Source organism: Rhinatrema bivittatum, chromosome 2, assembly GCF_901001135.1.
Source record: "Rhinatrema bivittatum chromosome 2, aRhiBiv1.1, whole genome shotgun sequence".
NCBI lineage: Eukaryota > Metazoa > Chordata > Amphibia > Gymnophiona > Rhinatrematidae > Rhinatrema > Rhinatrema bivittatum.
This window is the reverse complement of record NC_042616.1, coordinates 451,406,881-451,423,129: the sequence shown is the minus strand read 5'-3', so window position 1 is coordinate 451,423,129 and position 16,249 is coordinate 451,406,881. Positions and strand designations below refer to the sequence as shown.

The window sequence follows — 16,249 nt, the reverse complement described above, 5'->3', positions numbered from 1 at the left end:
CTCTCAAGGTGAAGGAATTCAGTTTTGTCAATGTTGATAACCAGTTCCATTTGGTTTAGTAGTTGTTTAATTATGTCTAGGTACATGTTAGCTAGACAATGTTTTTTCAATTGTGTCATCTATTGGTAGAATTAATTGAATGTCATCTGCGTAAATGTAATGTATTATCCCTAGGCCTGCCAACAAATGACATAAGGGTAGCATATAGTTGTTAAAGAGGGTAGCAGACAGCGCTGAACCCTGAGGTACTCCTGTTTCAAGTTTAAATTTTTCTGATAATGTGTTTTTTATCTGGACTTGAATGAACCTGTTGTTTAGGTAGAATCTGAACCAGTTTATTGTTTTGTCACATAATCCAATTTCTTCAAGTCTTTTTAGTAGTATTTTGTGGTTTACTGTATCAAAGGCTGCAGATAAGTCGAGCATTATAAGGATGTAATGTTTACTGTTATCAAAACCTCTTAGTATGTTGTCTGTTAGTGAGAGAAGTAATGTCTCAGTGCTGTAGTGTTTTCGGAAGCCGTGTTGTGAAGGGTACAGTATGTTATTATTGTCTAGGTGTTCAGCTAGCTCAGGGGTCAGGAACCTTTTTGGCTGAGAGAGCCATAAACGCCACATATTTTAAAATGTAATTCCATGAGAGCCATACAATATGTTTAAAACTAAATACAAGTAAATGTGTGCATTTTATGTAAGATCACACTTTTAAAGTACAATAAGTCTCTGAAAATATTACACCAGGCCTTAAGACACCAATACATCTCCGATTAGGAAAACGGACCAAGTCAGGCTGCTATAGAGTCCTACACAGAAACTACACGCCAGCAGAAAACCTCAACTGAATCACGTGCTGTCCCTCACCTAACATAGAATAAAGAGACCAAAACGCATAACAAGAAGCATGCAGAAAAAACTGAATTGGAAACTGCAACAAGCCAGAGTCTTTGTATGCAGTGTAACAAAGGAAAAAAGAAACATCACCCATCTTTATAAAACAAATCAAGAAATATAAAATCATCAGCAGTAAAACTGTACTAACAAAAAGAACATATTTCGAAACAGCTGATGAGTGGAATATCCAATAATTAAAAACTATATAAAACATTTCCAGATACCAACAAAATATTTCAAAATAGCAGACACAAAGACCCAGTAATGAAAAATAATAAGGATACAAACATTTTTTTGCTCTGCATACCTGGGAACGTTTGATATCCAGGTGTCCTGAGATTGTTCTGAATTAGCAGGAGGTGGGGTGGTTTGTTTGGAACTTCTCCTCTCTCAGTCACATACCAGCGCTCTCTCTCACATTGGCTCTCAATGACATATCTATACACACATGCTCTCAGTACTCACATATACACATGTTTTTTCTCTCTCACTTATATAGGCTCTTAATTACACATTTACACACATGCTGTCTATCTTTTCACGCTTACACATACACACACAGGCTTTCAATCACATAAATACATGCTGTCTTTTTCTCTCACACACAGACTCTCATTCACATGCTTACAAACATGTCCTCTCTTTCTCTCATTTACACACAGGCTCTCAATCACATACTCACATGCTCCCTCACCTAAATCAGCTCTCAATCACACACAGACACACATGGTCTCTCTCTTACTTATACACACAGGCTCTTAATCATACATACACATGATTTCTCTCACACACAAAGGATCTCAATCATACACACATACTCTTTCACACAAACAGATTTTCAATCACAAACTTACACATACAGGTTCCCAATGGTAAACTTACATTCATGCTCTCTCTCTCACAGGCAGGCTCTCAATCACAGACATACTCTCTTTTACATATACAGGCTCTCAATCATTCACATACATGCAATCTCTCACTCACTCACACACACACAAACACAGGCCCCCCGCGGCCCGGAAGAGGAAGTGGAGAGTATCGGGTGCCTGCTCGGCAAGAAGAGGCCACGCTAGTGCGCTCGGCATCGGCCCGAAGAAAAGAAGACTGCAGCGCGGCTCGGAGGAAAATAAAGAGCTTCAACCGCGGCCGATGGGACTCCGCCTCCGCGAGGGCTGAAAATGAAGAGGTTAGCATTGGGAGGAGGCTGCTGCTGCCGCGAGTTCCCGGGGTGGGGGAGAGAGAGAGTGAATGAGCGAGCAAACACACATGCTTGCTCGCTCATTCACTCTCTCTCCCCCCCACCCCCACCCCGGGAACTCGCGGCAGCAGCAGCCTCCTCCCAACGCTAACCTCTTCATTTTCAGCCCTCGCGGAGGCGGAGTCCCATCGGCCGCGGTTGAAGCTCTTCATTTTCCTCCGAGCCGCGCTGCAGTCTTTTCTTCGGGCCGATGCCGAGCGCACTAGCGTGGCCTCTTCTTGCCGCGCACGCACCCGATACTCTCCACTTCCTCTTCCGGGCCGCGGGGGGGGGGGGGGGGGGGGGCGGGAAGAAGAGAGCACGCCGGTGCCGCTGACTCCAGCTGTCCTGCCGCGTTCCGCCCGGGCTGACAGCATTTTAAGCCCGGGCGGAGGAGGACCAGGCAGCAGCTGGGTCAGTGGGAAAGTGTGGCAAAACTTGTCTGCGAGCCAGATGCAGCCCTCAAAAGAGCCATATCTGGCTCGCGAGCCATGGGTTCCCGACCCCTGAGCTAGCTGTTTCTGTATTGTTTTCTCTATTAATTTAGCTAGTAATGGGAGGTTTGAGACTGGGCAGTAGTTAATGAGGGTTAGTGGGTCACTGTTTTTCTTTTTGATGATTGGTTTAAATGATTGCCCCTTTTAGTGTATCTGGCATTAATCCTTCAGTTAGGGATAGATTTATGATATTAGTTAGTGTTGGGGTTACTACATTGGTAATCTTTTTTATCTCAGTTGTTGGTATTGTATCGATTTTGTGTAGAGCAGGGTTTATATTTTTTTATCATTGATTCAACTTCTTGTTCTGATATTTCTATAAATGAGGACCATATGTTAACATCTCTTTTTTGCATTACGATTGCTTGTTTGCTGTTTTTTGGGAGTTTGTTTCTTAGTTTTAATATTTTGTCACTAAAAAATTGCAGGAGAAGTCTGACTATAACGGGGCAGGGTGATGCACGATACTGAGGGCCCTTTACCCGAAAAAAATATCACAGCTTTATGGCGGATTCTTTTGTCTTGTAGCCAAACACCATGGAATAAAAGAACACACTGAGCACCCCTCAACACAATGGCATCCCCATTCTCAAGGGACTGCCACCGCCTTAAATGCCGTGGCCCCCCCCCCTAAATAAAGTCATGGCCACATGAGGAGGTTGAGCGGGGATCAGTGCCCAGGGCGGGCAGTCGAGATGGCCCCGACTCCCCCAAAATATTAAAAATAAAAGAAGACCCATGTGGCAATGACCCCCGACTCCCCCTTCCCTTTCCTAAAAGCATAAAAGTCAAATTTGGCCTTGGCCCCTGATCCCGATCACCCCACCCCCAAGTGACAGCAACAGCCACCCCTGATTGAAAAAAAAATGTCCCAGCCTTCACTCCCCTTCCTACCTGACTCCTTTACACACGCCTTCGGTACCTAAAAACAGTTCCAGCATCGGCGCCAGGTGTACCCTCACACTCGGCCCAGTTGGTGGCATTTTCCAAAATGGTGCTGACCTGACCTTGCCCCAGCCATGTGACTGAGATAAGGGCCAGGGAATCGGACTTTGCCCACATGGCCTGGTTTTATTCCCAAACCTTACCCCCAGTCACATCGCTGCGGCAAGGTCAGATCAGCACCATTTTGGAAAATGGTGCACCCGGCCCCGATTTAGGATCTATTTTTAAGTGTGGGAGGGGGGTCAGCTGGGAAGAAGGGCTGGGGGCTGGGATATTTATTATTTATTTTTACAATTGGGGGGGAGGGCATTAGTCAAAACGGAATATAAATAGTCACTGACAAAGCAGATTAGTGCTTCTTTCGGAAGGGGATCTTTCATTATAATTAAAGATGGAAAAATTCTTTATTCAAGATGAATTCAGGATCGTGGAAGTGATAGGAAGTGGAAGAGTGATGAAAAAAAATTCCTTGCCTTGGCGGAGATAGTATATCACAAGATTCAGTCTGGCTTCTGGTATAACATCAACCAAGGGAGGCAGAACCTGCAAAGCACCTTCTCCTCCTCGGAACACCACCTGTGTAAAAACACACATACATCTCATTTAATGAAGTTACCAGAAGTATGCTTCAAAACTCTGAAGATGATCCATCTGTGTGTGTTGACAGAAGGGCTGGATTTAAGATTTTGGTGCCTATAGGCAGGACTGAAGAGCAGGAAGGGGGAACAGAGTGCCATGGTTTATAAAGCAAGCAGGGTCTTCTTTGCCCAGGTATTTGGAGTTTTCAAAAACTGGCACTCTTTGTAGTTGCTTATGTTGCCTTTCCCTCAATTTAGGCCTGCACTAATCACAAAATTATTAAGTGAAAATAATCACACTGTGCAAACAGAATCATAGAACATGATGGCAGATAAAGATCATAAGGCCAGGGAGTCATGTGATGGAGGTGTAGCAGGAGGTTCAAGCTAGAGACTTCCCATTCCCTATTAAATTTGGTCTTTAATTTCATTCCTTGCAGGCAAAAAATGGTTAAGGACCCACCTACAAGATCGCTATCAATGTTATGTGCAGAACAAAGTATGTAGCCCAAAAGAACATACCTAAAACTTGCACTAGATAAAACAGCCCTGCCAAGGAGATCATGCTGGATGCAGGGCCGGATTTAAGTATTTTGCACTCATAGGCAGGCTGGTAGAGTGAGGAGTAGGGGAGATGCTGGAAATCAGAAAGTGTGTGTGGGGAGAAATTTCTTTCCCACTACCACCCCCACCAAAGTCCCAGAGTGCCAAAGCGGATCCCTTTTGAAGAAGGCTGCCTGGATCAGGCAATTTCTGGGAACAGTGGCACTCCTTTTTGTCCTGCATATTTGGTGCCTTCAGCCTATGCCTAAATCCAGACCTGGCTGGCAGGACAATCAAAAAATGTCATAACATTAGAAATCAAGTATTTAGTGCACTTTGATAAGAAAAATACAAATCCAGTGCTATGGGTTCCAATTCACTATGTTTCATGTATGTCTTTGCTTCCAAAGAAAAACTACTAGTAGTTATAGATACACCTCATTTATGAACAGCAAAAACAAAACTGTTCTCTAACAGGCACTCATAATGTATGTTCAATCACTTTCTCTTTCTTTCCAATACAGTTATTTATCTTTCTCTCTCTATGTACATACTTATACATACATAAATGCACACATATATATCATATTTACCAGACTATTAGACACATCAAGGTTTTGAAATTAAAAAATTAGGAAAATAAATTTCAATGAATAACTCAAAAAGGATCCACTTCTCTTGGTGCATCGATATAGTCCAGTACATTGTATATCTGCTGCATTGGGCTTGTGGGGGCTGCATCTGCCAAGACCTGCCTCTTACACTGTGACAGGGCCCACATGCACTGTCCAGAACACCTCCCTCTTGTACGCCTTCTTCCCACAGGAGTGTGTACAGTGGTAATTTTCTAAATAAAAAAAGATGCCCAGGTGAGGTCCAGCATCGGTCTCCACCTTCCACTGTTTCCCCATGGGGAAAAGGAAACAAGTTCAGAAAGGTTCCAAGTTGGCGACTTGTCAGAAAATCACGACTGGTTATGCCTGTCTGATAGTCTGTTCCCTGGTGGGTCTATAGCCACCACTTGCCTCCTTCACCCAGGAATCCACATGGTTGATAGCTACTGCTAATGCTGGGATCAGTTTGGAGACGTGTGGCAGGAGGGGCATCGAACATAAAAAAAATAAAATTTCAAAATGATCTAGCTGGTTAAGGAATTAGCTGGCTAGATCAAGGGGTTTCAATTATTGTCCACAGTTGAGCAGTTTCACTAAGCAGCTATATTCAGCTGTTCAAAAATTGGTCATTTCAGCAGGTGTAGAAAGGAGGAATGTGCATACATATTAAATTTTCAAATATAAGTGTACTTTCTAAAGGTTAACTTGAACTGCAGATATAGCAAGGACAAGGTATGGTGGCTATTTTTGTACCCTGCAACTTTTAGGTGGATTTTCATTGAGAAATTACCCAGGTAGTTTGTTTGAAAATCTTCCTAAAGTCAAATGGGTGCAAAGTAGTCATGTATATCACCATTAGATGGCTTATCAAAAATTGCTCACAAAATGCAGGGCAATATTAGGCCACACTTTTAAAGTGATTCTTATGATCAAATAAATACAGTATACACACACATTTATTTCACTGGTATTAAGGGGGGGGGGGCAGATTATATTATTATCAAAAGCTTTCTTAGAATAATGTTGTGGTTCTGAGATAAATGCACAAAGATCAGGATGCTCACAGTTATGGCTATTCCAATATTCATAACTCCACTCCTTTTTCTTCACTGTCATTACATCACCCATAAGGGTTTGTGTGTTAAAGGTTTTCTCTCATTTTGTGTCTGTGGGAAAATATTTAGTACATGTTCTATATCATCTTCTCACAGTTACGATATGTGAAATGCAAAAGGTTATATATTTACTACTTGGAAATACATTACATCAGAGGATTAAGAGGATTCCTAACACACATGAGGGGCAGTTATTAAGTTGCAAGACTGATTTTGTTACAGACTCGCTGATCTAAATAGCTACTAGTGATGGTTTTGATTACAGAATAAAAAGAGTAATGCACAATGGAATCAGAGGTTTATTAGGGCAAAAGTCCTAATGCAAGATTAATATAAAATATAAAGCAAAGTTGCTTACCTGTAACAGGTGTTCTCCATGGACAACAAAACAGTCACTCACTCAAAATGGGTGACATCATCTGACTGCGCAAAGTTGGGTCTTTTTTCTTTCATAGCTCAGAAAGTTCAACTTTTGCTGCTGAGCATGCATGGGACTTCCAGTGCTAGTGTCTCCGAGCACGATTCTGTCTCAGTCTTTTTTCAAGTCAGGTAAACTTCCCAGGAAGGAGGGAGGGACTGCGTGGCAGTTTATTTTGCTGTCCATGGAGAACACTAGTTACAGTTAATCAACTTTGCTTTCTTCATGGACAAGCCAACAAACAACCACCACCGATTGTTCTTTCAAGTTGGCCACCTTCTCTTGGAAGCGGTCACCAAACAAGTTATCGCCCTTGCACGGCAAGTTCACTAACTTGTCGTGCACATCTTCCCTTATCTCGCTGGCAAGGAGCCAAGCCATTCTCCGAGCCGCTATGGCTGATGCTGACGCCCGGGAAGAAGATTCGAAGGCCTCGTATACTGTGCGCAGAAGGTGCCGGTTGCCCTCTTCCATGTCTTGGATAGGTTGGGTAATTGTTGTTGCAGACTGATCAGTCGTAGGGAGCCCGTTCTTTACGGTTTGCAAGCATTCGTACAAATACTGTACCATATAGAACTGATATTGATGTATTCTGGCAGAGAGCAATGCCGACTGGTACGCCTTTTTCGTGAAATCATCCAGGAAACGATGTTCCTTTCCCAGGGCATAGATGCATGCAATCTGGATTTCTTTGCCCGTTGTATGGCCGATTCCAATACCAGTGACAAGTGTGGGAGCTGCAGCGTGGAGTAGAACGGTGGAGTGCTTCATCCTGAATTTTAAATCAGTCTTTCTGGAGACTGAAGGGATGGTAAATGGCGTTTTCCACGACTTCTCCAGAACTGAATCTAGCACCTTGTGTGATGGTAACGAGGTGGGTTTAGCTGGCAAACCAAAAATCTTCAGGAGACCCAGTGTCTCCGCCCGGGGATCTGGGACCTTTTGCACTTTTAGATGAAGGACTGAGCCCATCTTCTCTAAGAATTTTAGATACGACAAATCCTCTGGAGGAGAGTAGGGCTCAGGCTGATCCTCGGGAGGGTCTGATGGGTATCCGGTAGATGTGCCCGGAGATGTCTGAGGGGAGTCGGGATCACCAGACAAAGTCGACTCCCGCACGAGAGGGATGTGGGCAACTGGTTGGGGTGAAGGGTCCCTTGGTGAAGGTTTCCCTGGATGTTCCGGTGAGGACTGCGGTTGCGGTGATGCAGGCTCACTACCCATTGGATAGGGAGGTAGAGTGAACGTGGACTGTAATGTCTCAAAGAAGCCAGAGAGAGCTGACGATAGTTGTGAAAAAGCCAGCTGAGTTTGCGGCAGCATACGTGGCTTCGAAGGTCGTGTAGAACCCGCAGGTGACAACGCCGCAAGCAAAATATCAGAGTCTGGAGCCCCAGAGACACTGTCAGGGGCGTAAGTCCCCTGTTATTTTTCTTTTCTTTTGTAACAGCTCCTGGGGCCCCATATCGGAAGCTCGGTGTTCAGAGGTGGACGAGAGATCCGAAAACACCTGTTTTGGTGATGACGAGGAAAATGAACGTGACGTTATCTACACGTATTCCTCTTCTGACTGCAGTTGGGAGTCATGTGTGTCCTCACCCATAGGCGATGTTGAATGCCCCGAGAGGTGTGGGCTAGATACCGGTCTGATCTGATATCTCGAGGGTTCTGCTGGTCTTTTCCCAGAAGACGATGTCAATTGATGATTTCCATGACTTGTTCTGCTTTTGCTGGTGAATTGTCGAGGCAGTCCATGGAGGCGGAAAACATGCTGCGTGAACATTCACGCCAGTTCCAAGGCACATTCCAAGAAACATTCACACCAGTTCCGCCCTTTCTGTCATCAGCAGCTTGCTATCTAACAACTTTCTCACCCTCAACACCGCTAAAACAGATCTCATCCTCATTTCACCCCCCAACATTAATCCTTCTCTACCAGCGAACAATGCTCCAACCACTAATATCACCTTCCCTCCTCACGTACGCAGCCTCGGCGTCACCCTTGACAATCATCTTAGCTGCAAAAAATTTATCAATAATACTCTGAAAGACTGCTTCTTCAAATTGTGCACGCTAAAAATACTCAAACCTCTGTTACATCTCAATGATTTTCGTACCATACTACAAGCCCTCATCCTATCGAAAATTGATTACTGTAACTCCATGCTTCTGGGCTTACCTAAAAGGACCATCCAACCGCTTCAATTTCTCCAAAATGCAGCAGCCCGAATATTCACCAACACCCACAAAAATGAACACATAACCCCTGTACGCAAACATCTGCATTGGTTACCCGTAGCATCTAGAATTACCTACAAAGCTCTCACTCTAATACACAAATCCCTTCTCAACCAAAACATGCACTGGTTTAAAGAGCATTTCACCTTTCATAACAATAATAGACCCACTAGAAAACAGTACCTGGCCACACTGCATACCCCCTCACCCAAGCAGACTAAGCTTCGTGCCACAAATTAAAGAGCCATCTCCCTAGCAGAGCCTCACCTCTGGAACAAACTACCAGCCTCACTCCGCCAAGAAACTTGTCCAAAAATATTCAGGCAAAACCTTAAGACATGGCTCTTCAAGCATTCTTACACCTAACTGACCGCTCACTCTACTCCTACCACAGTCTCCCCAGCATTCCTACACCAACCTGTCCACGCTCTCTTCTGCTACCCCAGTCTCCCCCAGCCCTTGCTTTCCGCATAACACCCTACCTTTACTTCCTCCTCCCTTGACCCCGTCAGTATATCTTTTCCTTTGCATTCTTCTCAGCATCATTTACATTATCTTTACCTTTACCTCACCACAATTTCACATCTTATCAGGCTATCCTTAGTAGCCCTTGGCAATGCACTACATCGCAACTATCTCAACATACTCTATCTCAACCCCCTTGCGAGCTAACACCAGTACATTATTTGTATGTAACATGTTCTTTATAGTGTTCTTGTATATAGCATGTTCTTTGTACCTCCATGCAATTTTCAGACTATATGTTTACTCAACGTTTACTAATTTATCACTCTTCTAAGTTTATATGCCTCTTTAGTTAAGTGTTCCCTGTAAAGCCTGTTGCTAATTTTTGTTCCATGTAAACCGATGAGATGTTCCCAACGTTCGTCGGTATATAAAAGCCGTTAAATAAATAAAAATAAATAAATAAATAGAAGGTGACTTGGGGAGAGGAACAAAATGTGCCATCTTAGAGAATCTGTCCACTATTACCCAGATCACTTGATTGCCCTGAGAGGGAGGTAGATCCACCACAAAGTCAGTGGAGATGTGCGTCCAGGGTTCATCCAGAGTTGGGAGAGGTTGAAGAAGGACCCAAGGACAGCCTGGTAATGGTTTTTGTTGCGCACAGGTGTTGCCGTCCATCGGTCTCAGACGGCTTCGACCTCTGTGCCTCACCTTTCTTCCTTCTCTCTCCTCAAGCCTTGGGAAGATGGCTGCTGCCGCGTCTTCATGCCGCTCTCTCCGGCGTCCCCGGAATGGCAACGGCGACTGTGTTCACCATGGATTTCCTGAGGGCCTCCTAGGTTGCGCGCGCACGCCACCCACGTCTTTATCCACGTCATGGCAGGAACCTCGGGGGTGTCCCCTCCAAGTGACATCACGCCATCCAGGTATTTAGCCTGCCCTTCATTTGCTAACAATTTGAGTTAGCAAGGATTGGATTAGCCTCTGGTCTAAGCTGCTCTGCTGCTTCCCTGCTGCCGCTGGAAGTTCTCTCTGCCCTCTGGGGCCATTCTCCTCTAACCTGGGTACCCGCTCCTCGGGGGCCCTATGTTTTCTTTCAGGTACCTATCTGGGATACCAGGTACTCGCTCCTCGAGGGCCTGCTCTCCCTGCCTTGGTGTCTGCAAACCAACTACTTCTGCCTGCCCGGATCTTCCTCAAATACAGCTATCTATTCAGTGAGTAAACTAACCTTGTCAGCTTGTCTCACCTTCAGCTTCAGTGCTGCAAGTCTACATCCGGGACTCTCTCCTCTACCCAGCGCAGCCTATCATCATTGGAGTGTGGGATGGGTCTCCTCTGCCGAGGATCCCTGGACTACTCTACTGGGTTACCTCACTGCTGCCACCCCCTGGGCAGTACCACCAAGCTGTATTATAAACACGAATTCGCTGTGTCTGTGTGTATAGAGTCTAGCCTAGTACTGCGGTTCCTCAAGGGGCTCCTCCCCGTGGGAGTGGTCATCTCCGCAGTACCCAAGAATCTACTCAAACACCTCGAAACCATAAGAACAGGTTGGGCAGGAGCTAATGTAGGCTTCCACATCTTGAGCCATGCGGGGCCACCAGTAGTAGTGAGAACCAGCTCCATGGTACGAGTTCTACCTGGGTGTCCGGCAGTGAGGGAATCATGGCCCCAAGCTAGGACCTTGAGCCAAAGGCGGAGTGGAACTACTGTCTTCCCCTGGGATATTGTGTGAGTGGCGGCCAGGATGACCTAGGCAGGATCCAGAATGAAACAGGGTTGGTCCAGAGTATCCCCAGGATCGTGGAGTCTAAACAGAGCGTCCGCCCTGGCGTTTTTTATGGCCGGTCAGTAGCATAGGGTAAAGTGGAATCGGCTAAAGAAGAGAGACCAGCGGACTTGGCGTAGATTCAAACACTGTGCTTTACTAAGGTATTCCAAGTTTTTGTGGTCGGTGTAAACCATAATGGGATGTTGCACCCCCTCCAATCACTGTCTCCATTCCTCGAATGCCAGTTTTATGCCCAAGAGCTCCTTATCTCCAATTCCGTAATTCCTCTCAGCCAGGGAGAATTTGTGGGAGAAGAAGGAGCATGGTAGCAGGGCTCCTTAGGGTGAGTGTTGGCTGAGTACGGCCCCTACAGCTATGTCGGAGGCATCCACCTCCACAATAAAGGGACAAGAAGGGTCCGGGTAGCGAATGCAAGGTTCTTGTAGAAAAGCCTTTTTAAGTTCCTCAAAAGCTGTAACAGCTGCTGGGGACCACCATTTGGCGACTGCACCCTTTCTAGTTAGGGCGGTGAGTGGTGCCATGATGCGAGAGTACTGTGGAATGAAGTTCCTATAGAAGTTGGCAAAGCCAAGGAATCATTGGAGTGAGCAGAGTTCCATAGGTTGAGGCCACTCCCGGATTTTGGCTAGTTTGTCCGGGTCCATTCGGAAGCCTGTTGTGGAGACAATAAACCCTAAGAAGGGTAATGACTCCCGCTCTAAGAGACATTTCTCCAATTTAGCGAATAAATGGTTATCTCTAAGACGCTGAAGGACTTGGCAAAATTCAGCACAATGGGTACTCAAGTCTTTGGAGTAGATCGGGAAGTCGTCAAGGTAGATGATCACACACTTGTTGAGCATGTCCCGAAACACTTCATTCATTAGGTTTTGGAAGACCACCAGCGCGTTGCATAAGCCGAAAGGCATCACTAGGTACTCGTAGTGGCCATCACGCATATTAAAGGCGGTCTTGCATTCGTCCCCAGGCTTGATTCGGACCAAATTATAGGCCCCGTGAAGGTCCAATTTTGTAAAGACCTTGGCTCCCTGAAGGCGATCCAGGAGCTCAGGGATGAGGGGGAGAGGATAGCGGTCCCGGAGAGTGATGGAGTTGAGACCCTAATAATCAATACAAGGCCTCAATGAGCCATCCTTTTTGGCTACAAAAAAAGAATCCAGTGCCTGCAGGGGAAGTGGATGGTCTAATGAAGCCCCGATGTAGGTTTTCCTTGATATATTGGGACATCGCCTGGGTTTCCGGAAAAGACAATGGGTATACCCGGCCTCTGGGAGGAACTGTGTCAGGAAGAAGATTGATTGCACAGTCAAAAGGGTGGTGCTCGGGTAACGTCTCTGCTTTTTCCTTTGAAAAGACGTCCGCGTACTCTGCGCACTGAGGTGGTAATGGCAGAGTAGTGACAGCAAGCAGGAGCCGTGGACAAGGCAGATCCTGAAGGTAAGTGGAGAAGCACTCAGCCCCCCACGTGGCAATCTGGAGGGTCTTCCAGTTGATGGTAGGAGAGTGCTTACGCAGCCACGGGAGACTCAACACAACCGGATGGATGGCCTTGTCGAGAATCAGGAAGGAGATCTTTTCCTCGTGGAGTACTCCAGTCCAGAGGATCACAGGGGCTGTACAGGAAGATATTCATCCAGGCAGAGGATCCCCGTGGATAGAGAAGATCAGAAGTGGAGGTTTACATGGGAGCACCGGAAGTTGTAGCTGCTTGACAAGTTCGGCTAGGATGAAATTTCCTCCGGCTCCGGAGTCTATCAAGGCCAGAGTTGTGAGGGATTCCCTGGAGAATTGAAGGGTTACTGGTACTGTACATTGGGAAGCATGGTCATTACAGCCTAGGGTCAGCTCGCCCGAGACACCTAGGCCCGAGAGTTTCCCGGACACTCTGGACACTGGGCTAGTAGATGGCCCTTTTTGCCGCAATACAGACAGAGTCCGAGAGTCCTGCGCCATTGCTTCTCCTCATGCTTTAAATGGCTTCGGCCTAGCTGCATAGGCTCCTCGCCGTGGCCCTGGGGGCCTCGGCGGCTGGGGAGGTCAGCAGATGAGAGAACGATGGGGCCAGAGGAACCATTCGGCATCCAGGTCTCAGCTCCTTCGTGCGCTGCTGAAGGTGCCAGTCTATCCGGCCCGCCAGGTCATTGAGTGCTTCCAACTCCTCAGGCAATTCTCGAGCTGCCAGTTCATCTTTTATTCTGGAAGCCAGCCCCTCTAGGAAGATACGCCACAGGCTGTCAGCCCGCCAGCCCAGTTTGGAGGCTAAAGTATGAAATTCCACGGTGTACTTGGCCAGAGTACGAGAACTCTGGCGGAGATGGAGCAGTTCCGAGGTGGCTGTGGACTAGCATCCTGGCTCATCGAAGACTTGTCAGAACGTCTGGACGAACCAAGACAGATCTCCCAGTATGTTGTCTCCACAATCCCATAATGGGGAGGCCCAGGCCAGGGCCCTCCCATCCAGTAAGGAAAGGAAGAAAGTGGTCTTAACCTGGTCGGTGGGGAACTAAGTCGGTAGGAGGGAGAATCTCATGAAGCAATGATTCAAGAACCCCCAGCATTGCTTGGGGTCCCCGGCGATTCTGGGTGGAGCTGGTAGATGCAACAGTGGGGAAGAAGACGTGGGAGGCACCGGCGGGGCAGCCAAGATCCCGGATGTGGCAGGAGAGTCCAAGTGATTGGCCAGACGCTCCACGGTGGCTGCCAGAACATCTAGGCACTGCTGTTGCAAGCATTGAGCCAGGCCAGGGATGGCCTGAAGACCGGACAAGTCCACTGGGTCCATGGCCTTAGCAAACTGTTATGGTTGTGGACCCTTGAGCCGGGACGAGCGTTAGCACCACCACAGAGGGAAGGCCCTCAGTGGTTCCCATCGTCGGTAGGTGGTGAAGGTGAGGTCAACCCAGCTGGAGCTTCACCTATACCAGCCCTCATTCCCTGCAGGTTGAGCCCTTGGCTCCCAGGGCTGGCAGGACGTAGGTGCGGATTGCCTTGGCGAAGCAGGAGCAGAGAGATGAAGACGAGGTCAGGAATCCGGCTCTGGGCAGGCAGCAGAGAAGCAGAACGAGAGTCCGATCTGAGAATCCGGGGCAAGCAGCAGGCAAGTAGAGATGAGGGAACCAAGCCAGGGGTCGAGACAGGCAGCAGACAAGCGAAGACGAGGAACAAGCCAGGGGTCGGTACCAAGTGATCAAGCCGAAGAGGAACTCAGGAACTGGAGTACGAAGGAAGGAGCAAGGTCAGGAACTGATTCAGGAACCGGAACAGGAGCTGGATCAGGAACCGGAACAGGAGCTGAATCAGGAACTGGAACAAGTGCTGGCTCAGGAAGCGAAGGAACGCAGCAACTAGCACTCCGAGGAGACGACATGTTGCTAAGGCAAAGAACTGGGGACTGAAGCAGGATTTAAATACCCCTCAGTCCAGACGTCATCGGTCGGGGTCGGGCAGAAGTTTCTCGCTGCGGCCCCTTTAAGAGGCGGAGCCTCCCGGGCGTGCGTGCCTACGGAGAGCTCCACAGGAAGCAGGGCAGCGGCGATCGAGCCGCGAGGAAGGTCGCACTCAGTCGGCCCCATAGTGGGGAACACCGCACCGACTGGGGGGAGTGCCAGCTCGCCGCGGAAAGGTAGGGGGGCCAGCCGTGGTCTGCCGCAGCCGGGACCCACAACACATTGCCAAAATAAAAGTTGCTAATGGCAAAACATACGATTACATGTCCCTCAAAGAAATCTCAGGTTGGCCAATAAAGCACTGCTAACCATACCCTCAGTCAAAACAGCAAGATTGATCCAAGTTAGAGAGAGAGCACTATCCTTGGCAGGACCATTATTATGGAACACATTACCACTTGAACTAAGACTAATGAAAGAATTAAAACTCTTCAAAAAAAGCTTAAAAACTTGGCTTTTCAAAAACGCATTTCACAGTGAAGACACTGAATAAATACAGCTGAAAGTCATCCATATATAAAAAGTGGAATTTATTATTTTATTATTTTACTCATAATTAAATATTAAATTAAAAACAGCAAACACATATATGATTATCCCAACAATCATATAAATGGTAACCCCAACCCAGTTCTCATTTAGGGGGTAATTTTCAAAAGGAGTTACACATGTAACCATTGCAGGGTGTCACCAACACCTTGCCACTTAATTTTCATACCGTACTTGCTTATTCGCAATTCTAACAGTCATTATTCACCTTTATATAACCGTCTACTGCAGACCATATTCGCTTCTAAAGTTCTTTGTAAAAAAAGGTTAAATCTGTTAAATGCTATTGTTACATTCTATGTTACTTGTAATAATGTTCAATGGTTTATTGTTATTGTTCCATGTTCTATGTAAAAAAACCCAGGTCTAACTTCCCAGACCAGGGCAACCTCTTTCGTTACTTGTAAACCGGACTGATTTGTATTGCATACAGGAATTCCGGTATATAAAAATTTAAAATAAATAAATAAATAAATAAATAAAATGTAAATGTAACTACTATTGTAGCAATTTTCAAAAGCCATTTACTGGAGTAAAGTGCACTTACACAAGTAAATCCTATGGACAATTCAATGGCATATATTATAGCAATTTTTAAAAGCCCACTTACTCAAGTAAAGTGCATTTACTCGAGTAAAACCCTGTTTTACTCGAGTAAATGCTTTTTAAAATCAGGCCTTTAGAGTATATTATTGAACTATGTAACCGTAAATATTGGCACACTATGGATAACTTAAAAACCAAACCTATTTCGTGCCTAATTGTAAACCGTTGTGATGGTACATTACTAAACGATGGTATAGAAATGTTTTTAAATAAATAAATAAATAAATAAAATAGTGACTTCCTCTCTTGCTATACAGGAATGCTTTTCTGATTTTATACCTCCCTGTATAGCAGGGATGGGGCCATTGA

The 16,249-nt window shown here is 46.2% G+C and overlaps 1 protein-coding gene across 2 annotated transcripts in view; it reads right to left on the bottom strand.

The window, feature by feature from the left end:
- Positions 1-16,249, bottom strand: part of TTC26 (tetratricopeptide repeat domain 26) — a 258,672-nt gene that overhangs the window by 166,768 nt on the left and 75,655 nt on the right. For both annotated transcript variants that reach the window (XM_029590355.1, XM_029590356.1), the window contains one exon: positions 4,044-4,146. In XM_029590355.1, coding sequence (XP_029446215.1) covers positions 4,044-4,146 — 103 coding nt within the window. The remainder of the gene's footprint in view (positions 1-4,043; positions 4,147-16,249) is intronic.